Below are 22,769 nucleotides of genomic sequence, written 5' to 3' on the forward strand. Positions count from 1 at the left end.
CACAGATGGTGGTGAATCTCTGGAATGCTTTGCCTCAAAGACTTGTGGAGGCTAGATCACTGGAAGTATTTAAAGGGCAGGTAGATAAGCCCTACAAATACAAATTGAGGGTTTGAGGGACATGAGGATATGAGGCCTGGAATGGATCAGCCACAAAATCACTGAATGATAGTCACTGCCACCATTTTACAAACGCAAGCTCAAGCTCCCCTCCCCCACCCTCCCGTCTCCCCCCCTGGCCAGTGATGTGATGGACGCAGGGTCCGGACCAATCACTGACAAGGTCTAGGTCAAATCCCGTCCCCTGAGACGTCATGGCTTTTCGATGTCATGTCTGTTCTGCGTCTTGTCTTTGCGACGTGGTGTACGTTCGGGTTCGTATCCTTTCACCGTCGTGTCCATTCGGTATCCTGGCTTCCACTTGTTGGCTTCGGCTTCTTACCCTTCGACGTCCCGTCCTCACACGCACTATACACTCAATAAGTCTGTACTTATTGTCTAATCTACAACCAGCAGTCAACTATGTTTTCTTATTCTAGGTATGGGAAAGGGGTTATTTGGTGAAGCTAAATCTGGGATGTCTTTGGGAGGAGGTTTGTCTTCTCTTACTACTCTATGTCCTTGGGGCTGCAAGATCTGCATGGCCTATTTTTTCCAAGTGAGCCCAATTATAATTCGAAGCACCAAATTATTTTTGTAAGCGATTCTGCTTCCACGACATAGGGACTGATAGCAGCCAACTCTGGTTTAGCTGTGAAGCCTGTTTTATGCAAGGTTGCCATGGAGATGGGGTGATCATGACACTCGGAGACTCTATGACGATACGAATCACTGGCAGTGCAGCTGTACATTCCTCTTCGAGACAAGTTGCAGGCAGCAGTACAGGGACAAGTGGTATAACGAATATTGTAAGTCCATCCAGTGCTATGGTCTGTTCCCCTGAAGGTACAGTGGTTGCATTAACAAGGCCTCATAGCTATGGAGCTGGAGCATGTGGGTCTTTAAGGCAAGGTTTGCAGCACCTGAGATGTTGAAGCTTTAGCATGCAAAATTCATTCTAAAATGTTCGCTTTTGCAAAAATTCTGAGATAAAACATACAAAACCTTGCAAGATATAAGATTGAATATGAACTGAAGGCTGTGATTACATTTTTTTTAGCATAATGTTCCTCATTTCATACATGCAGGGAGTGCATAATTGAACTCAGTAAAGGTATGGACTGGAATAACTTTTTTTAATCAACTTGAATACCATACAAACATAGATTTTGGAAATTTGTTAAATAGACTCATAGAGAATTTGTATCTGGCAAACCAAGATTACTAGAACTTGATCCAAACCACAGAAACACTTATTGCCTGAGATATCTTCCTGTGTTGCACCGTGTATAACACGAACACCCAATTACATTTCCTACAAAATACATGGAATTGGTCAATGAAAAGGGAGCTCTGGAGGTTTACATCCAGAATCGTGCACTAAAATGGAACTTGTACAGTTTCCGACCTAACACAGCCTCTGATATTTGCCTGGAGACCTAAGAAGCCCTTGAAGACACACTCCCCTCGACAGGCTTAGGGCAGCAACATGGATCCTGGCTACAGTGCTGCAGGGAGACAAGCCCTAGGTCAAATTAAAGCAAGTTGGGGTCCTCATCAGGGAGAAAGTCTGGTGAGCCTGAGCTAACCAGAGGTGGCTCTGGGCTCCCCCTCCCCTGTGGGAAACCCCACTCAGCAATAAACTCAATGTCCACAGTTGGCATGTCCAGGCTAAACCGCACACCTCTGCAAACTGTCCCAGTGAGCTGTTTCAGTAATTGGATCCGGGACTCATTCACTGATGTATCAATGGTCAACACAATGCTTCCAGAAAGAAGAGTGTGAGTAATTATAGGGCATCGACTGAGCTCTTGCGACTGACTTCTGGTGATACTGGAGTGTGCAAAGCAAACTTTGCATTACGCCCAAGATGTCTTTCAAGGAGAGCAAACAGAATCACTCAAGGAGTCCCTTATTGACACATAAGCCAGTGTCCTCCTGTCCTTTGCTGGCTTTCTGCCGGCACTTCCCTCAACACCTTCCATGTCCTCAGGGTCCTGGTGTCCCTCAGGCTGCTCTCCCTCATTCATCAGCACCAGAGACTCAAGTTTGATCCTGAATATGGGTGCTGTCTGTATGGAGTTTGTATGTTCTCCCCGGGACCATATGGGTTTTCCCTGGTGCTCCTGTTTCCTCCAAAAAAGGTACAGGTTTGTAGGTTCAGTGGATTTGGTAAAAATGGCAAATTGTTCCTAATGTGTAGGATAGGGCTAGCGTGCGGCGATCACTGGTTGGATAGTGAGTTGGATGATCAGCCATGATCATATTGAATGGCGGTGCAGGCTCGAAGGGCCGAATGGCCTACTCCTGCACCTATTTTCTATGTTTCTATGTTTCTATGTTGGTGTGGATCCGATAGGCCGAAGGGCCTGTTTCACTAAACTAAACTGAAGTAATCTAAATCCTTTGTCTATACTAGACCTTTGTCTCATCATTCATGTGCCAGCTTTTCGATAAGCCAACCAATCAGTGACACTGTGCAATCTCCCTGTGGTCCAGCTTTCTATTTCCCTTCCAGTAGAAATCCAATTCTCCCTTGAATCTTCCCGCACATCGACCGCATTCAGACAGTAAGATCCAGGTCACAAAATAAAATTGTCTCGTGAAAAAATTGTCTTATCTCCCCAACCCCACCGCTTGTTATTTGGCCAATAAAACAGAGGGGTTGGTAAACATCACCTGTCACCATAAACCATTCCAGATCCAATAGAAAACCTAACTGAAATATCTAAAGTTGTTATTAATGGGAAAATTCCCTTAGGGGAAAATTGATTCTCCTAATTTTGTGAAATCGCTAGCAAGGTTGCCAGACCATGCAACCTGAACAATTGCCTGCAAAGCTGAAATGTGGCTTTTAATTGACCATTGACCATTGACCTTAAACACTCTCACAGTACTTGCTATGTGCACAAAACCTGCATATTCATTTTTATGAACATATCTATTTTAATGGTCCTGTCCATTGTTTAATTGGATTTTCTTAAACGAACTTGTCATACTTCAATTCCCTGCTTTTAGTTGATAATTTGATTTTCCACTGGGGTCCAGTTGAGTTAAACAAACCAGAACATTGTCAATTAAAAGCCACATTTCAGCTTTTCGGGCAATTGTTCAGGTTGTATGATCTAGCAAAGCCAAAGGCACCTGCTAGGTCTCTGCCATTGGATTAAAATTTAGACCTTTACACAATTTTGCTTATTCCTCCTGTTGTAGTGTTATCTGTATTTGCTCCATGAAGATGTCTATCTCTTAGTTTTAAAAGATGCAAGATGTGGTATCGTATATAATAGTCTTGAAATCCCTTTTTTCTAAAGCACATTTTTAAAATATAAATTCCTTCCTGTTGTGGAAAGAATATATTGGTCATGGCCGATTTTCTAGTGATTTCACAAAATGAGGAGAATCAATTTTCCCAAAGGGAATTTTTCCATCAGTAACAACATTTGATGTTGGTTTTCTTTTTTTATAGATACAGTGAGGAAACAGGCCCTTCGGCTCAACAATTTTATGATGAGCCTTGATCACACCCATTCACACTGTTATCTATATTATCCCACTTTCTGATCCACTTCTTGCACAGCGGGGGCAATTTGCAACAGCCAATTAACCTACAAATCTTTGGGAGATGGGAGGAAGCTGGAGCACCCGGATGAAACCAACACAGTCACAGGGAAAATATCTAAATTTCATTCAACCAGCACCCGAGGTCACGATTGAACCTGGGTCTCACTGGCATTTACATTTCATGGAATAGAACTGGTGGGATAATATATTTTAATTTGAAGAAGGGCCTTGACCTGAAACGTCACCCATTCCTTCTCTCCAGAGATGCGGCCTGTCCCATTGAGTTACTCCAGCTTTTTGTGTCTATCTTCGGTTTAAACCAGTATCTGCAGTTCCTTCCTACATATTTCTCTTTGATCAATTATATGTATTAGGGTTGGCGAATCCAATAGTTCTTGCAGCAGGCCATTCAACCTACCACGTCCATGCCAATCTTCAAGTTCCTTGCCACAATAATCCCATTTTCCAAACACTTGTTCAGTAACCTTCTGTGCTTTGGCAGAATACAAATCTCTTGCATATCAACCAGTGCCTGTGTAGTGCTCAGGGGGCTAACTCGCATGAACCAGAGGCCGGGGTCTATACCTGCTGGTGACAGTGCGCACTGGGCCAGATGGAGCAGGGAAAGGGGATGTTACCAGGTTGGTGCCCACAACACTGAACATCTCAGAACTCTAGTAAACCCAGCCTGTAGAAGTCTAAGGCATCTGTACTTACCCTGAGCCAGGACTGCAGCCTGTCCTTGCCCTCACCATGGCAATGGGCCTTGGGCCTTGGGCCTCATCTTGTTGGGTGTGGCTGCTGCCACTTCAACAGCCGTCATGAAGAGGATATCCCAGCCCGAGTCTGGCCTTTGCCAACATGGTTCCTCCCTGAAAGCTAACGGCAAACTGGTCTCTCTCAGTCCCAGGCGACTCTCCTGAGCCAGGTACAGATAGTGAAACCTGATCCCAGTTTCCCAGTTAAACCCCATCCCAGTTTAGCAAAGAGTGAAAAGACTCCTTTCAGAAAAAAATGATTGGAACTTGGTTCCTGATGAACTTTAGCTTCACGAAATATATGAGGAAGCTTTGTTCCAATGTTCCAGTTAACTCCGTGCCCTACCTATTTCTATTTCCCTCTATTTGTTCTGCACCGTCCCATGGAAGTGGTTACTTCCTACTGCTTTGACCTTCATGCACTCGCTGAGGTTGAGTTGCTTCCCTCACTAGTTCTCTGTAACACGATGTCCGCTCAAGAACTCACTGGCTGTCGACTGTCTTTCTCACATAATGTGCAAACAATGTAATTTGCTTAAACCTCAGTGAAGTTTGTGCAGTGATCTGTCAGTAAACACACCACTTCAATCTGCTGCTCATTCCATCCTAATGTTGGATAATCTCTGATTTAGTACATAGTAAGATTTTTATTTGCTCCAATTTTTTTCTAGAGGAATATGCCTTAATTTTGCCTTCAAAGCATTTGAAAGCGATGTTTGATGTAATTACTCAATAAATTTCTGTTTGGCGTTAGTCAAGAGGATGTGTTCTAGGTATCAAGTTCAAATTTCCCAAAGTACGGTGCAATCCTTCACCATGCCTTCACTAACGGAGGATCAGCAGGGGGGTTTCTGGATTAGATTCTGCTGTATGGAAGTCAGTGAGGCATTTTACATCTGCCTCTTTTATCCCTCTCTTAATCTAATCTTTCCCTCTTTATTTCAAAGATTTTGTATGCACTTGTGAGTGTGTGTGCAGGTACACATATATGTGTGTATGAGAATGTGTGCACATGTGTGTGTGTGTGTGCGCTCATGCGTGAATGTATGCACGTGTGTGTGTGTGTATGTGAGCGTGTGAGTCTCTATGCACACGTGGTTGTGTGCTAAAAATATTAATAACAGCTTTTAACCTGTTGCTTTAAACCTTTTCCTCTGTATCTAAATTAATGCTGAGCAGCTGCGAGTCAAGCAAGAAATTCATGCCTTTGAAGTTCACTGACAACTTTGTTCAAAGCTTTGAAACCTTTAAAACTTCATGCCATTTTAACTTGAATTGCAACCATAACACCTGCAATAAATGTACAAATTAGCGAGGTCGAGGATTGCTGATCCACAAGAAGAGAAACTAAACGGTTTACAATGGTGACCTTCCTTTGACTTGCTCCCAAATGATGCCGAATCCTCTGAGTAGCACCAAACCTGCTTTAGTTTGGACCTGATGGTGCAGCAGTGCAGGTGAACATCTTGTGCAGGTTTCTCTCGACATCTGAACCTGTTGCCCGGGGATGGTGGTGGAGGTGAGGTTCGAGGGAAAGCTTAGTGTCGACGGGATCAATGTCTCGGGCTGCATTACTGGTGTCTCTCTGCTGATTGCCGTGGGCAACAGAGGCAAAGATTGCTTTTAGCGCATCAGTAATTATGATTACCCCATAACCAAGTTTAAAATTGCATGAGGTTTTCCAAGTTTGAACAAAGTTATCAAGGAACAATAAGGGGAGCAAACGGTACTAGACCAGTTTACACGCGGAATGGTTATTAGTTGCTACAAGATGAGTGCTTCATCCTATGCTGCAATTGGTGGAGATGCCATAGGTGTAGATGTATCAGTTCCTACCAGTCCATTCTCTAGGATGGTGGGACATTAGTCCAACCTCCTACTTGAGGATGGTGTGTCCTGGTATTCAAAGGAGATCATGTGTAAGATATGTGAGAATCATGAGTGCAGTAGAGTCATAGTCATACAGAATGAAAACAGGTCCTTCGGCCCAACTAGCCAATGCCGACCAAGATGCCCCATCTACACACGTCCCACCTGCTTGTGTTTGGCCCATATCCCTCTAAACCTTTGTTTAAGAAGGAACTGCAGATGCTGGAAAATCAAAAGTACACAAAAATGCTGGAGAAACTCAGCGGGTGCAGCAGCATCTATGGAGCGAAGGAAATAGGCAACGTTTCGGGCCAAAACGTCGCCCATTGTTCTCTCTTTATAATAGACATTTACAACATTCACAAATGGTGGCCACAATAGATCTCCTATTGAATCATGGTTAGACTCTTTCTACCTACAAATGAACAAACATTCACAATACGGCCTGGGGTTGTTGCTAGTCCTTGTGGACCAGCAGGTCCAAGATTGATTTTGAGTTAGTGGTGTTCCTTCTGGAGGTTTGTTCTAACTGCCAACTGGGTCATAATTCTCTTGTCTGGCTCGTTATGGATGAGTTCTGTAGGGTTACCTCCAATCATTGGAACAAGCCCTAGCTGGGTTGGCTTGCTGAAGAGCATTGGCATAATGTGGGCAGACAAGGTGCTGAACTACAGATGCTGAAATTGTGAGTCAAATACAAGGTGCTGGAATCATTCAGTAGGTAGGATAATAGCATCTGTGGAGGGAAATGGATAAGCGATGTGTTGCATGGGGACCCTTCCTCAGAACGACAAGCATCATGGGATTGGCTTGTTGTTCTTCCTTCCCATGGCCAAACAAGATCGGTGCTGTGGTATCCCACGGTGTGATTGACTTTTTGCTCCCCCTTGCTGATCCGCTTTGTTGCTGTCTCACTCTGACGGGTTTTTCTTTCTCCCCAGGCTGATGCCAAGATGGTGTGCGATGTCGTGGGCCGAATGGAGGACACGGAACCATTCTCCCCGGAGCTGCTGGGCGCCATGAAGCGACTCTGGTCTGATTCCGGGATGGTGGAATGCTTCAGCCGCGCCCGTGAATACCAGCTGAATGACTCTGCACAATAGTGAGTACACTCTCAATATGTGTGTGTCCCATTCACCTTTGATCGGGGATGTGTGGGCTACTGTGCTGGGTCAAACCAATGTTGAGTCTGTCATGCACAAGTTGAGTGAGGTGCAATGTCGATTGTCGTGCACAATACTGCCAATATGGTCATGCACAAGTACAGGGTGGTATAATGCAAATCATGCTTGCAGCAACATCACAGGAACACAGACCCAGACAACGCACATAAAATATTAGTGATACTTAAAAATTCAACAAGAGAGTAAAAAGGAAAAAAGACTATGCAGGAAAACAAGACACAATTAGAAAGTGCCGTTAGCATCATACCCAGAGAATGAAGATACTTCATTGGCCATCCCACTAAGGCAACTTCGCCCTCATATCACAACATGGGAAGTATGGAAAAGTGAGGAAGCATTAAAGGAGATGTGAGGGGGACCCACCCAGGCAGGAGGAATGGGTAATAAAATCAGTGGAAAGTTTGAGATAAGAGGTCAGGAACGTTTGAGGAGCTGACAGACAAGTGTGGCCAGAGACCGCAGCGGTTTTGGGAGTCGACGCGGAGTACCATAAGGGAGCCCCGGAGACCCGTCGGCTCGTATGGGAATGGAAGTGTTGACGGTCATTTCATGAGCAGGGGGGCTGGAGTGAGGGCAGGACCACAACGGCAGAGGCTTGAGGGAGGCTGTGGCTCACGAGGACGCACAGAGTCCCCCGTCAACAGAGTGCAGGGATGGCAAATGGAATGGATTCAAGCTAAAACTGAATGTCCTCACCTCACCTCCTCACTGGGACCAGAGTTCAATTCAGATGCAGGGGGAAGGACTGGGTAATGGAGTAAGCGTGGAGAAGTGAGGACATTCTGGTCGCAAGGCTCAGGGCACTTGCCCGGCTGGAATTTGGAGGACGTGACTGTTGCAAGGTCACTGGTGGGAATTGTGTCCAGCAGAATTCCTGAACTGTTGTATTGTAGATTGAAAGGCATGGAGCATGAGGAGGGGAGAAGCTTTTGCAGCGCTTCAGAAATAAATTTGAGCAATATTGAGCAGCTGCAGAGTTAGAATGGAAGTGTTGGGTCGCTGTGTGTTGTATCGTGCATTAAGCCAAGGACTTTTGCTGATAGAATATGGAGAAGTTCAAATAATGGAGCATAAGAGTCATTAAAGGGCATTCTAGACAGGGGATACACCGAGTCTACAGATTAGAGTTACACAGACCCTCAGCAGCCTCCAGCAGAAACTGGGAGATTACATGGGTGGTCAGACGAGGTAATAGATGGTTTGTTTGTAATTAATTTGTAGAAGGAGCTGAATAGGTGAACGCAGCAACCTGTAGAATGCTGGTAACCAGCAGAGGGATCCCAATCAAAGAGAAGTGGGGAGAAGATACGCAGTGGGAAGATTTTAGAAATGTGAAACTGTCCACTTTAACTCCAGAATTCTGGACCTCTGGCCACAACAATGCCAGCCTTTGGGGCCTGGTGACATCTCGGCTCCATCTCATTCCTGGTTTTCACCATTCACTCGTGTTTAGTGGTGAAATTTACAGCCGTTTTGTGTTTGCTGTCGAAGAGGCAAATCTAGGAAACACGGCGCTCTAAATCAAACTCTAAATCAATCTCGAGTGGTTCTTGACCTTCCTTGACGGTAAAACAGGCGACTATGAGCGGGCAGCCATTTAGTATCTCTTCCATTGATGTGGGGAGTGAAGCAAAATGGGTCGGAGCCCAGTTGTCGTCCACTGTGTCTGGGATTGGCGTGTCAGACTCCTGCAGTGTTCGGGTGTTGCCACCAGATGTATCTGCTGAGCTGCGATAGAGCTGTGGGGGACTCTGCTGGCAGAAGTTTAGTCCTGCAGTGCCACTCCTCTCATTTTCAACTCCTCACCAGCCTAAGAAGCAAAATACTGCAGATGCTGGAAATATTAACTGAAAACAAGAAACCCACAACCAGGGGGAGAGCGTTAACTTTCGCCAGATTCTGACGAAAGATTATTGACCCAAAACATCAACTCTGGTTAAAAATAGTTAAAGTAAACTCCTGCTGCAGTAATCGCATTGCAGGGGCTCCAGTTTGTGCTTTATTTACTGAGTGCAAAAGTGGAACAGATGTGCTCTCATGACGTCAACTAACAGGATCCCCCGCAACACTGTTGACAAGTGCTGGCGTTGAGGCCATGCAGCCAGTTCGTGGGTTTCTTTTCTTAATTATATCGTGGATTCTTCATGTTGGCTCTGTTTAACAATTCCACTCAGATTACGTGTAACTTTGCTGTTAATCTGGGCCTCAGCACGTGGTGAGGCTGGAATACATCCAAAGAGACTGCAGATGCTGGAATCTTGATCAAAGCACAAAGTGCTGGAGGAACTATGTGGATCAGGCAGCATCTGTGGAGGGAATGAATAGGCAATGTTTCAGATCTGGACCCTTCTTGAGGTGTGAAGGAGGGTCCCAACCCGAAACATCACCTGTCCATTCCATCCAGAGATGTTACCTGAATTTCTGAGTTCCTCAGACACTTTGTGTATGGATCAAAAGAAAATGGTTTGCTGTAGAAGAGTCAAATCTAGGAAACGCAACGCTCTAAATCAAACTCTAAATCAATCACCGAAGATAGACACCAAATGCTGGAGTAAATCAGAGGGTCAGGCAGTATCTCTGGAGAAAAGGAATAGGTGGCGTTTCAGGTCAGAACCCATTTGGGTGGGAAAGCAAGAAGGGTCCCAACCCAAAATGTCACCTATTCTTTTTCTCCAGAAATGCTGCCTGACCTACTGAGTTACTCCAGCATTTTGTGTTTATCTTCAGTATAAAGCAGCATCTGCAGTTCCTTCCCACACCTCTGGACAGGGAGACGCGCAAGTTGCTCATCAAGGTTGCTGCTCCATTGGACACTGTGACACACCCACCAACCAATGCCGAGTGCATGTAGTCGTTGTACTCAGCCACTGAGCTGGCCTGTAACATTGAGGTTTGAAAGTGGATTTTATTAAATTATTCATTCAAGGTATGTGAGCTTCACAGGCTAAGCCAGCATTGAATTGCCCATCACTATTTGCCCTTGGGAAGGTGATGGTGAGCTGCTTTCTTGAACCACTGCAATCATTGAAGTGTGGATAAACACACAATGCTGTCAGGGAGAGAGTGACAGGACTTTGATGCAGTGACAGTGTAGGAACGGTCATATGTTTCCGAGTCAGGATGGTTTGCGGCTTGGAGGGTGATGTTGTTCCCATTCTTTTATTGCAACCTTGTTTTTCTAGCTGGTAGTGGGTTTAGAAGGTGCCATGAACTACTACAATCACTCACCAGGCCCATATCACCCAGAGCCAAGGATCTTATAACACATATTTGCTGAATTTTACCTGTTATACTTTAGAAATACAGCGTAGAAACAAGAATCCACACTGACCAATGTTTACCCGTACACTAGTTCTATCCTACACACTAGGGATAATTTTACAGAAGCCAGTTAACCTACGTCGGTTTACAACCTGTACGTCTTTGAAGTGTGGGAGGAAATTGTAGCATCCTGGATTGAACCCGGGTCTCTAGTGCTGTAAGGCAGCAATCTACTGCTGTGTCATTGTGCCTCCCTAATAGTAACAAGAGTTTTGCATCTCTCTGGTTCTCAAGGTTAATAGGGGTGCCGGTGGAATAGATAGGTTGAGTTCTTTAAATGTGTAGTTGTTTAAAGCGGTGAATACACAGAATAACAGCTATAAAACCACCCATGGATCACCCAATATGGACCGCTCATATTGAAACAACGGCTAAGAAATCACACCAACTCCTCTACATCCTGAGAAGGCTTAGGAAGTTTGGCATGTCCCCAACAACTCTCACCAACCTCTACAGATCCGCCGTATAAAGCATTTTATTGGGATGCATCACAGCTTGTTTTGGGAACAGCTCCACCCAAGACCGCAAGAAATTCACACAAACCATTGATTCCATTTATACCTCACACTTCCTCTGCAAGGCCACCAACATAATCAAGGACAAGCAGCACCCTAGCCACTCCCTCACCTCCCCTCTCCCATCGGGCAAAAGAAGTGTGAAAATGCACACCTCCAGATTCAGGGACAGTAACGTCCCAGCTGTTATCAGGGAACTGAACCATCCTACCCCAACTAGAGTACAGCCCTGAATTATATCTACCTCATTGGAGACCTCAAACCATCTTTGATTAGACATGACTGGCTTTATCTTGAACTAAATGATATTCATGTCATTCCCTTTATCATGTGTTTGTACATTCTGGATGGCTCAATTATAATCATGTATTGTCTTTCCACTGACTGGTTAGCACACAACAAAAGTTTTTCACTTTACCACGGTACACGTGACAATAAACTAAACTCAAACTCAGAAAACTTTGAGGCCCTTAAGTTCTATGGGATATTTCCTGCTTCCCCAATGCAGCCGACAAAACCCCAGAGCTTTGGTTCCAATGGCTGAGATCTTGTCAAGCAACAGGATCCAGGCACTCTGAGGTTTTCATTCATCTTCCTTTAAATGACAGACTAACATTGGCACGCACCCCGGCCCCTGACCTCCGAATCGGCCTGGCTTCTCCTCCCATCCTGGTTCATGGTTGTCCAACATCAGGCCTGACCCAGACCCAGACCCAGCCCTCTCGGCTGTTACGCAACCCCTTCCCATGTCCTGACTGAGCACTGCAAGTCCAGTGTCCACCCTCCTCGTACCAATGGCAGGAATATGGGGAGAACAGGCGAAGGAGGAAACAGGTGGAGTAATGGAAAAAGTTATGTGAGCCAGCATAGGCACGACGGGGTGAAATGACTTCCGTTTAACTTGGTGAGAAAATTTGAGAATGGTCATCCCAGTTTTCTTCATCATTGTTACTTTTTTGCTTCCATTCATTGATCGTTATCTCTCTACATCATCGTCTATATCTCTAGTTTCCCTTCCCATGACTTTCAGTCTGAAGAAGGGCCTCGACCCGAAAAGTCACCCATTCCTTCTCTCCAGAGATGGTATCTGTCCCACTGAGTTACTCCAGCTTTTTGTGTCTATCTTCAGTTTAAACCAGCATCTGCAGTTCCTTCCTACACATCCCAGATTGGTATTCCTTTCCATCCAGAGGATAAGCAAACAAGAAGCACAGATGTCACTTCATCAGAAGGGCACAGGCACAGGCCCATCGATTCTGCGCTGACTAGCATCTGCCCATTTACACCTATCCCATTTTGTCCTCCCCACATTCCCACCAACTCCCCCCAGATTCCACCTTTTTCCCGAACACTGGCGACAACTTATTTGCTGTCAGGCTGTGAGGACCAGCAGTGTATCAGTACCGACTCTCCGACCCCAGCTGCCCTGGAGATGTTGGCAGTGTGCCTCCATCGGCTCACATTACAAAGGTCTCACAACAGCACAGTCGGAGTTCCACTATGTTGGCACAGTGACAAGGAAGGAGTGCCGAAAGCTTGGCAAATTTTGATGAAGCCTGCTGAATGTTCTGGCTGTGATCCAAGATCCCCTCATTTATTATGGATTGTGAATCGTTCTTTCAAAATCAGGAATCGGGTTATTTTCCTATCAGATCCAATTCATTGGTCCCAGCAGCAGTGAAGTGTTCCCCTATACTCTCTCATTGGTCCCAGCATTAGTGAAGTGTCCCCCGTACTCTCTCATTGGGCCCAGCAGTGATGTACCTTTACTTTCTGTCTTTTGATAGTTGATCTATTTTTAATTTGACTCAAAGGAAAACTTTAATTCTCAAAATGATCTGACGACTGTGTTTTGGCAAGGGTTGATAGTCATAGCTCACTCTTGCCATGCACACACTGTATAATGTATTTCATTGCTATCTTGTGCCTTCCTGTATATAAGGGCACTCTAATACAGAGGTGGAAATTCTCTCCACTTGACGCTACCTGAGATGAAGGGAGGAATTGAGTGTGCAAATCCTTCTAAATGGCAGCCGCATTACCTTAATGGGGTAGACAGTCAGAATCTATTTCCCAGGGTGGAAATATCAAATACTAGAGAACCTAGCTTGAAGGTGAGAGGGGCAATGTTTAAAGGAGATGTGCGGACAAGTTTTTTTACACCGAGGGTGGTGAATGCCTGGAACATACTGCCTGGGGTGGTGGTGGAGCAGATATGATAGTGGCATTTAAGAGATTTTTGGGTAAGCACATAGCTATGGAGGATTACGGGCAGCTAGATAAAGGTTGGACTCGATAGGCAATAGAAAATAGGTGCAGGAGTAGGCCATTCGACCCTTCGAGCCAGCACCGCCATGCAATGTGAGTTTGGCTGATCATCCCCAATCAGTACCCTGTCCCTGCCTTCTCCCCATATCCCCTGACTCTGCTATCTTAAGACTCGGCATCATGTTTGGCACAGACATTGTGGGCCAAAGGGTCTGTACTGTTTTAGGTTCTATGTTCTAATGATAAACTGATCATCTGATGCTGTCCTTGCTTTGCAAATTGGCTGGAATAGTAATGTACAACAGATAGCAGCTAATCTCAGTGTTGTCTCAAACACAGAGTGTTGGTGAGATTACAGAAAGGCAGGGGAGAGTCACATGAGGAAGGAAAGAATGGAAGGCTTGAGTTTACATGAAGCCTTACCAATCTCATAATAAAACGCAAAAAAAACTACAGATGCTGTAAATCTGAAATGAAAACAGGAAATTCTGGAACTACTCTACAGGTTAGGCAGCATCTATGGAGAGACAAACAGTGAACTTCCCAGTGAACTTTCATCAGAAATGTTTTTATTTTTTAACAATTTCATTGATTAGCATGGGTGTCAGGGGTTATGGGGAGAAAGCAAGTTAATGGGGTTAAGAGGGAAAGATAGATCAGCCATAATTGAATGGCAGAATAGACTTGATGGGCCAAATGGCCTAATTCTGCTCCTATTACTTATGAACATGATGCCCCAAAATGTTTCAGATAGACATGTAATTTTAAAGTGTGATCATTGCTTGAGTGTAGGAAATGCTAACGGCCAGTCTCATTCATGATATTGGATGGGGATTAAATATCGAATGGGACATTGGGATAAATTCACCATCTCCTCTTTGAATGGAGCCATGGTTTCCCATGTGGCAAACAGAGAAGGCCTCAGGTGTATCTCTCATTAAGAAGGTAGTACCTCCAGATAGTTGCATCTCTTTCCCTCGGCACTACACTGCAGATTTAACCTGGATAAAGTAGTCATGCCACCTGGGTTAAACCATCAGACCCCACTCAGTACAGCCACTGAGCTAAGGCTAAGAATGGGGTAATGACATGTAGATCTTAGCCAAGGGTTTGATAATGTTGGGTATCTGTGCAACCTGCACTTGGCGGGACAAATGATACTCTCAGCGTACGCAGGCAAGGGACCTATTTCCAGATGGTTATATGATTGGGTTTTATGTTTAATAGAGAAAATAAAAATCTAAATGCCAGCAGCTCTCGTGTCAGTACAAGAGTCATTGGCGCAAATTGTCCCAATCAGAGGCAAATGGTGCACGACACTGATTCCCCAGAAAGAACTAACGTTCTTCATAGCGTTTGGCTTCATCTTTTCCATGTTGATTGCAGTCAGATCTCAGCCTTAGGGCCCTTTTGAGTTCCAGCAATGGTGATATTATCCACATACAGAACGGCCAGTCCTATGGAAGGATTCTCACCTGTAAACGAGGTGAGAAGTAAAAACTTCAACTACTGAGTATTAAATAAAGACTTGTCTGCACATGCATTCTTAAGCTAGAATTTTTTTTTTAATGTAATTTTTATTAAAGGTATATTGAAATAATTCTGAGCCTACGACAATCAACACAAATAAAACATGTTAAGATGAGGGAGGTTGTTAAGCAGTAATTATAACATGGTGTGCCAAAAATTCACATACCTTATGCAACAACATGTAACATTTATGGGGGAGACAGAATTTTCAATGCCAAAAATACTTTGTAAGTACCCAAAACATTAATTATTCTGTTGCATTTTGATGATTATACGGGAGAGGCCTGCAAGGCCGAGTGCCCCGCGGAGAGGCAGTGAATATCTGGCAACAATATTTGGATTTCCATGCCTCATTGCGAGGTCACATATTCCAGAGGTTGCTGTCAGAATTGCACCATTAAAACTGCAACCACTAATCTGGCACTGCTGTTCCTCCTGGCTATCTCCTGGCAATCATTCTCGAACAAAATGATGTCCAGGCGCTGTTAATGGCGGTGAACACAGAACAACTGTACCATTAGTACAGGCCGTGAGGACACATGGTGTTCCAATTGAAAATAGAATTGAGAAAACCATGCAGATTAACAACTGATGAGGAATGTCCAAGGACCGCAGAATCAACAAGGCAGACAACTCTGATGCAATAACATGGTGTTCTGTGTAGATATAAAATCGTACACTACGGAAAAGCCCTTTGGGCCATTGAATCTGTGCCAGTCATCAAGAACCTTCAGTGAAAATCCTATTATTCTTCCCACACTCATGCCACTATCACCAGACTCTCTGCCTCACCGGCACATTAGGGCAATTTGCAGTGAGTGACCAGTTAGCCTACCAATCTTTCGGATGTGAGGGCAAACCAGTGAGAGGGTTTTCCCCCGATGCTTAGGTTTCCCCCCTCATCTCAAAGATGTGCAGAAAGGTAGGTTAATTAGACTTTAGGAGGAAACCAGAGCACCTGGAAAAAACCCACATGGTTACAGGGAGAACTTACAGATTCCATACAGACAGCACCTGTAGTCAGTATCGAACCCTGGTCTGTGGCGCTGTGAGGCAGCAACTCTACGCTGCGCCACCTTGCCACAATTGACCACTGTAAATTAACTCCAGAGTTATGAGAATGTGGAGAAAATTTTAAAAATAGGATTATTGTAGGATTAGTGTAAATAGATGCTTGATGGTTGGCAGGGACTCAGTGTGCTGAATGTCCTGTTTCCATGTTATATCTCTGCGATTCTGCAGACCTGCACCAGCCAGTTTATTATATTGCAACTATAAGCCAAGAAGTGATGAGTCAGGTAAAAATGAGACTTATTTCAGTGATCAGTAAATTAGAGAGGGGAAAGAAAGGAAGAGAACGAGGAGAAGCAAAATATACTTGGTAGTAGCTGCACCTGAAAGACAGCAGTGTTGTTGTTAATCCCTGATCTCTCGTCCCTGAGGTGAAAATATTCAGCAGGTTATCGAGTTCTTAATTCACAATCCCCCCCCCCCCCCATAAATACTCATACAGCTCACACAGTTGGTGAGTTCACTAGGCTTCCAACATCCTGAGCAGGCTCAGGGGATTACAATAAAGTGGCACATCAATCTCATTTAATGGATTGTTATCATATTAATTGAGCTTTTGAGGCTGTTTTGGAATTGCAATGTCTACGGGCAATGGCTCATTTGTGATAGCTTGCCTGATGTTTTGTGGGACACAGATTTAGAGTGTAATTTAAGTGCACTTTCAGTGATCTGCTGTTTGTTACCCCCTCACTCATAACACGTTAGGGGGATAATTACCCAGGGTAATGTGGAAATGTTCTATAATGAATCAACCTTGGACAAGATGAGAATTCGGCCTCTGTGGGGCTCAGCCACACATGTGTGTTTCTCAACAGTGTTTCTCGTGGCCATTGTGATGTGGTGGGGAAACTGGGACAGCAACACTTTAACGATTCAAATATCACCAGATTTGAAGGAAAATATGATAATGCAATGAAAAGGACTTTTAATTCTGGTTTAACAATGACAACAGTGATTGTGGGATCACCTTTTTCCCCCCTTTATGAGGTATATTGTTCCATTCCTCATATTTGTGTTACCTGGGCAAGAGGGAGAGTGAATGATTTCTCCACCCTGCCCGCCCCCCCACAGCTCAGCCATCCTGAAGGCAGGTATGGTGATGGGACCAACCCTTTTAATATATCCCTTCACTCCCTACAAGAGAGCTCAAGCTTTGCTCAATACCTGCCCAAGGCAATAATGCTGTTAGTGGTGGGTGGGCCAGGATGCTGATTTTAACACTGTGGCACTAACTACTCATATAGGAACACCACATACAACGTTATTCTGTGTTGTTTCAGAGGCTCCAAAGTTGGTACTGGTTTCCATATCACCATCTTGGCAATGAGCTTTGAATTTTTTTATAACTACCGCAATGACATTGAGCTATGCTCGGTGTTGCTTCCACATTAATTCTCCTCAAGTCCAATAGATTGGACGTGTTTAGTGGAAAGATGGTTTGTGATACTGTACATTGGAATATTTCCATAGTAGAATAATTAGCCTCATTGAGGAAAATCTGCTGCAGATATGATTGTGTATGAATCTTTTAATAAAATGCCAAGAATCAGCATGCCAGGTACTTTCTCAAAAAGCCTGTGTGGATTGTAAGTCAATGCAAGACAGAACAAATCTTGTCCACACTGTAACCTAACTCTATTTACTGTTCTGAGAGGATGCTGCAAACAGCACAGGTTGATTGATGTGTGCACACTGAAAGCTCTTAGAGATAAGTAGCAATTCGCCTGTGAAATAAAGAGCAGCAATGTAAGTAGATTCCTCCTCTCCAACGGCAGCCCTGCAGTATAGGGCTCTGGAATAATTAATGCTCACAGCAGAGTAAATGAGTAATTTACTGTTGATGTCACTCAGTGATAACATTGTGCTATCAGGTGGAAGATAGAACTACGTACATCTGAATGAGATCTTACTGGGATCTTTGGTCCAACATGATTAAGAATTGTACTTAGCAAGCTCTTTCTGACTATTGTGGAATCCAGACGTGGTCTGTTGGGATGAAAACTGGATGAGAGCATTATGAATGTTATAGGATGTACAGCACAGGAGCAGGCCATAGCATTATGGAATTGTACAGTGCAGATTCTGGCTCAGAATCAAGCCCATATCTCATTGATGAACATGAAAGATGACAGAGGATGGTCAGTCCATCAATAATACAACATCTTTAAAGAAGAATCAAGTTAGCCCACTCGCGTGATCTCTTCTCACAGTCCCTAATCTTCTTCTCTCCCACATTTATTCAATTTACTTTCAAAAGTTAGTATTCAATCTCTACACACAACCAAACTAAATTGTGCAATCCAAAGCTTTTCCATTTGATAATTTTTTTTTTAAATCCTCAAAGGCAAGGATTTCATAATCGTGTTAATTGCTGTGTTAACTTGCTCTACTACCCTTGAGGACAGTCACTAGTATCACTTGCATCCCAGTTTTCAAATTGTATTTACTACCATGTCCTCATACTTCTAGTTCAACTGGTCGACATAAACATTTACACTCCACTCAAGTCTTCTCACATTCTATTTCATCCAAATCTGTTTGATTTTCAAGGGACAGCTATCGCTTACATTCCCATCATCCTGTCTCCCTCATATGTTTACCTCACTTTACCATAAATGCAACCTATTCACCTCAATCACAACCTGCGATAACATCTCCTTACAACAACAAAGAAGGAGGCCATTTGCTTCATTGGGCCCATGTCAGCTCCCATTAATCCCATTAATCCCGGTCCCCCATCTCCTCAGTTCTCTCGCGCACATGTCTACCAACTCCCTTTTGATTGTTTTTGCCATTAACCTGCAGTTAGGGTGATTTGCAGCAGCTAATTAACCATCTTTTGCATGTGGGAGGAAATTGAAGTGCCTGGAAAGAATCCACAGGATCACAGAATAAGCAAACTCTACACAGACACCAGCCAGATCCCTGGAGCAGTGAGGCAGCAGAGCTACATACTGCACCCACCAGTTGCGATTTTAACCATTCTCCACTCAGATAACTTTCTCCTGCATTCCATGGATTTATTAGTATTCAGCTTGTTTTTATGCCCTTTAGTTTTGGATTGCCTCCATTGATAAATTCTTGCCCTCTGTGCATGCTACTTTCAGTACAGTGGTGGCGCAGTGGTTAAGTTACCAGACTAGTTCAGAGACCTATTCAAATCCCAGCATACCAGCTGTGGAATTTAAACTCGATTAATAATCTGCGATTGCAAATTCAAAAACTCATTAGGAATAATGACCTAGATCCACTCGATTGTGATTAAAAACCCACCTGGTTCCCTTGGGAAGGAAACCTGCAACCTACTGAATTCTATTCTTCTCCTACTCTCCCACATACACACATGCATTCACGGAAACCTACAAATATGTACACATACACACACATGGGAATTGGTGACTTTATTTGGCTTCCATCCTCTTGAGCATGCTCATGGAATTTCAATAGTGGCACAGAAATCTCATTCATTATTATACTGATTGTGTTTTTGATGCTGTTTTGGAATTGTATTTTTTCCCTAATGAAAACATGAATTGGCATAGCTTGGTATGGATTAATGATATAGAGTCTTTCACTTGGGTAAGGGATATGCATTCTTATCTGTGTAGAAGGAACTGCAGATGCTGCTTATACTGAAAGTAGTCACAACATGCTGGTTGCAGATCTCCTGTCGGGGAAAACGTTTTGTTTTCTCCAGGGATGCTGCGTGACCCGCTGAGTTACTCCAGCATTTTATGTCTGTATTCTCGTCCGGTTTATACGTGACTCCAATCCCACAGTAATGGACAAGTGATAAAGAACTAAAGTTGTATTTTTGAGATTTAAAATCGTAATGGGTCTGTCCCACTTAGGCGACTTTCTAGAGGACTGCTGGAGACAATGCAGTCACCACATGGTCGCCACATGTTCGCGGGTGGTTGCCGGGGAGTCGCCTTCATGGTCGTGAGGAGTTCCCGCATTCTGGGATCTAGTCGCGGTCTCATTATGGTCACCGCGAATTTTTCAACACGTTGAAAAATTAGCGGCGACCAGAATTAAGCCTCCATGGAGAGTAGCGAGAATTCACGTGCTATAGGTGGGTCGCCAGGAGGTCCCAGTGGGTTGCCAGGAGGTCGAAGTTTCTCGTAGGTTCTCGTAGGTTGTAGCCGGTGCTGACCGGTGAATTTCATTGGCTCATTGGGGAAAATAAAACGTAAGCAATAGTTTTCAGAACCAAGGATAACCGACCGGTAACGTTAAATGTCCGCCATGCTTCACAGCTGTGTATCTCTGGCTTCTTAAAAGTATTTCTGACTTCTTAAGTTGTCTCCACTCCTTCTCTCTCCTTCTCCCCCGTTCTCACCCCAATCCACCCCTCTTTTAAAGGACTTAACCGTACACTGTGCTTTCACCGTCTTAATTACAGCGCCAACCTTCCTGTTCATCTTGGTGTGTGTCTATATCACCTTGGCTTTGCACCGTATGAATTTCACTCAGACAGCGCTCCCCCCGCTGGCCCTGTCCCCCACCTGATAACGGGCTGGTGAAGGAAGCGATGTGTGTGTGTGTGTTCCACTCTGACAATTGCCGTTCCAGTTGCCGCTTTTTTCAGAAACTTGACAATCGCCGGCAGTCGCCTGAAAAATCGCCTAAGGACAGGCCCATAACTGTGGAATCACTTTCTGGAGAAGTCGACCTGAAACCTGACTGCTGGGATGAACTGAGAAGTTCAAAGAATTCCACCATTTGGGAGACCCCAGACACTAGTCTGGATGGGAAGTGGGAGGATGGTTAAAGTGATTGCAGCCTCAACCTTGAAATTACTCTCATACTCTTCACAAAGCTTGGTGTACAAAACCATCACCTCATCTCCTTTGGTACCAGTATTGAAAAAAAGGTGTTGTATTTATTTAGAAGAACCGACTTACTTGTCAATTATATTTCCTTATTTATTTACTGGGCCCCACGAGCAAGGCCAGCTTTTATTCCCCATCCCCCATTGCCCTTGAACTGAGAGGCTTGCAGTCAATCCGAGGGCATTTACAAGTTGAACTCATTGGTGAGTCTGGAACCAGATACAGTCCTGAGTGGACACAAAGTGTGACCGCCGCAACTCACAAGGTCAGGTATGAATTCTGGAGATCACAGAGTGGTGAAGTTTCAGGTTGAGACCATTCTTCAGTCTCAATCCAAAACATCACCTATCCATGTTTCTCAGAGATGCTACCTGTCCTGCTGAGTTGTTCGAGCACTTTATGTCCTTTAATGTATTAACCAGCATCTGCAGTTACTTGTTTCGGCGGTCCTGAGTGGGTGAAAGGACGGACAACCTGCCTGAAGGGTCTTAGTGAACCACAATAGGTTTTACAGCAATTTGGCAGTTTTTGGTCATCGTTAATGATGAGTAGTTTTATATTAGATTCCAGATGATTAATTGAATGTAAATTCCACAGCTGTCACACTGGGGTTTAAACCCTTGTCCTGGCCTCTCAGTTATTAGTCCCATAATTTAACCTCTGCACCACCAGACGTATCTGTTCCCAATTATGAAAACCTACACTGGTTGCAACCACTGACTTCATCGCTCTACCAGGCCACAGTCTGAGGCAGAACCTGTCACGACCTTGGTATCACAATGAACTTCCCAGCATGGCCACTGGTAAACGGCACATCATGCAGGGTTTGATGCATATATAGCTGCTTTCTTTTCCCCAGTCTCACAATGCTGCAGTCTAGAACCAAACCTATCTGACAAGCAGTTAGTAAAGATATCGTTGACTCCCTTTAGTGTTTCTGCATATTTATTGCTTGTGGTCTTTTCTTCTCCTTTTGTCAAACTCTCTCCTCTGACAGTCTTATTTGGTCTCTGACCTTTCGCCCCTAATTTTCACTCTGCATATTGGTCTCTCTTTCTCTCCTATCTCCTAATTTCTAAGTTTTCTCCATGACTTACCACCATCTCTGTTGACTGTTGAGCCATCTCTGAATTGTCTGTAGGTTCAAGAGGGAAATATTTGTTCCAACCAACTGATGGGAAGATGAAGCTGTTACCTTAGTGACTCACAAAAGACTCTGGTCCCTACTCACTGTTCCTCTCACTCCCTACAACTGTCGGAGCTGAGCAATGCTCATGACCCTGTGTTCATAGTTAACCCCAAAGTGAGATTTTGGTTTCAAATTAGTTCCTTCACTAAGGATATGTACTTACACCCCCATCGCTATCTCCACCCTTTCCTCATGTCTTGCCCATGTTTCAGTGCTGTCCTGGCTACCCATTTTCCAGCTCTCTTCCAGAACTATAGATTTCCATACAGAGGTGCAGAGTTTAAATTACATCAACATTCAAGATAGTTTAAATGTCAAATGTACAGAAACGTAACAGTGAAATTCTTCCTTGAAGCAATATAACAAGTCTGTCGGTAACAACAAACACAAAAACAGTTCAATAATTTAAAAAAAAACTATTAGTGCAAAAAAGTACAATAGCTCAAAATCTCTATGCAACCAAAACAGTTTGTAGTTCAAAGTTTAAGAGAGAGTCAAGAGTCAAGAGAGTCAAGAGTCAATTTAATTGTCATTTGGACCCCTGGAGGTCCAAACGAAATGCCGTT

General features: G+C 44.1%; 1 protein-coding gene across 3 annotated transcripts in view; it reads left to right on the top strand.

Annotated features, from left to right (window-relative positions):
* LOC129705161 (guanine nucleotide-binding protein G(o) subunit alpha) overlaps positions 1 to 22,769 on the top strand; it is a 199,299-nt gene that overhangs the window by 139,325 nt on the left and 37,205 nt on the right. For all 3 annotated transcript variants that reach the window (XM_055648601.1, XM_055648602.1, XM_055648603.1), the window contains exon 4: positions 7,232 to 7,392. In XM_055648601.1, coding sequence (XP_055504576.1) covers positions 7,232 to 7,392 — 161 coding nt within the window. The remainder of the gene's footprint in view (positions 1 to 7,231; positions 7,393 to 22,769) is intronic.

The sequence above is a fragment of the Leucoraja erinacea genome, chromosome 17 (genome assembly GCF_028641065.1).
Source record: "Leucoraja erinacea ecotype New England chromosome 17, Leri_hhj_1, whole genome shotgun sequence".
NCBI lineage: Eukaryota > Metazoa > Chordata > Chondrichthyes > Rajiformes > Rajidae > Leucoraja > Leucoraja erinaceus.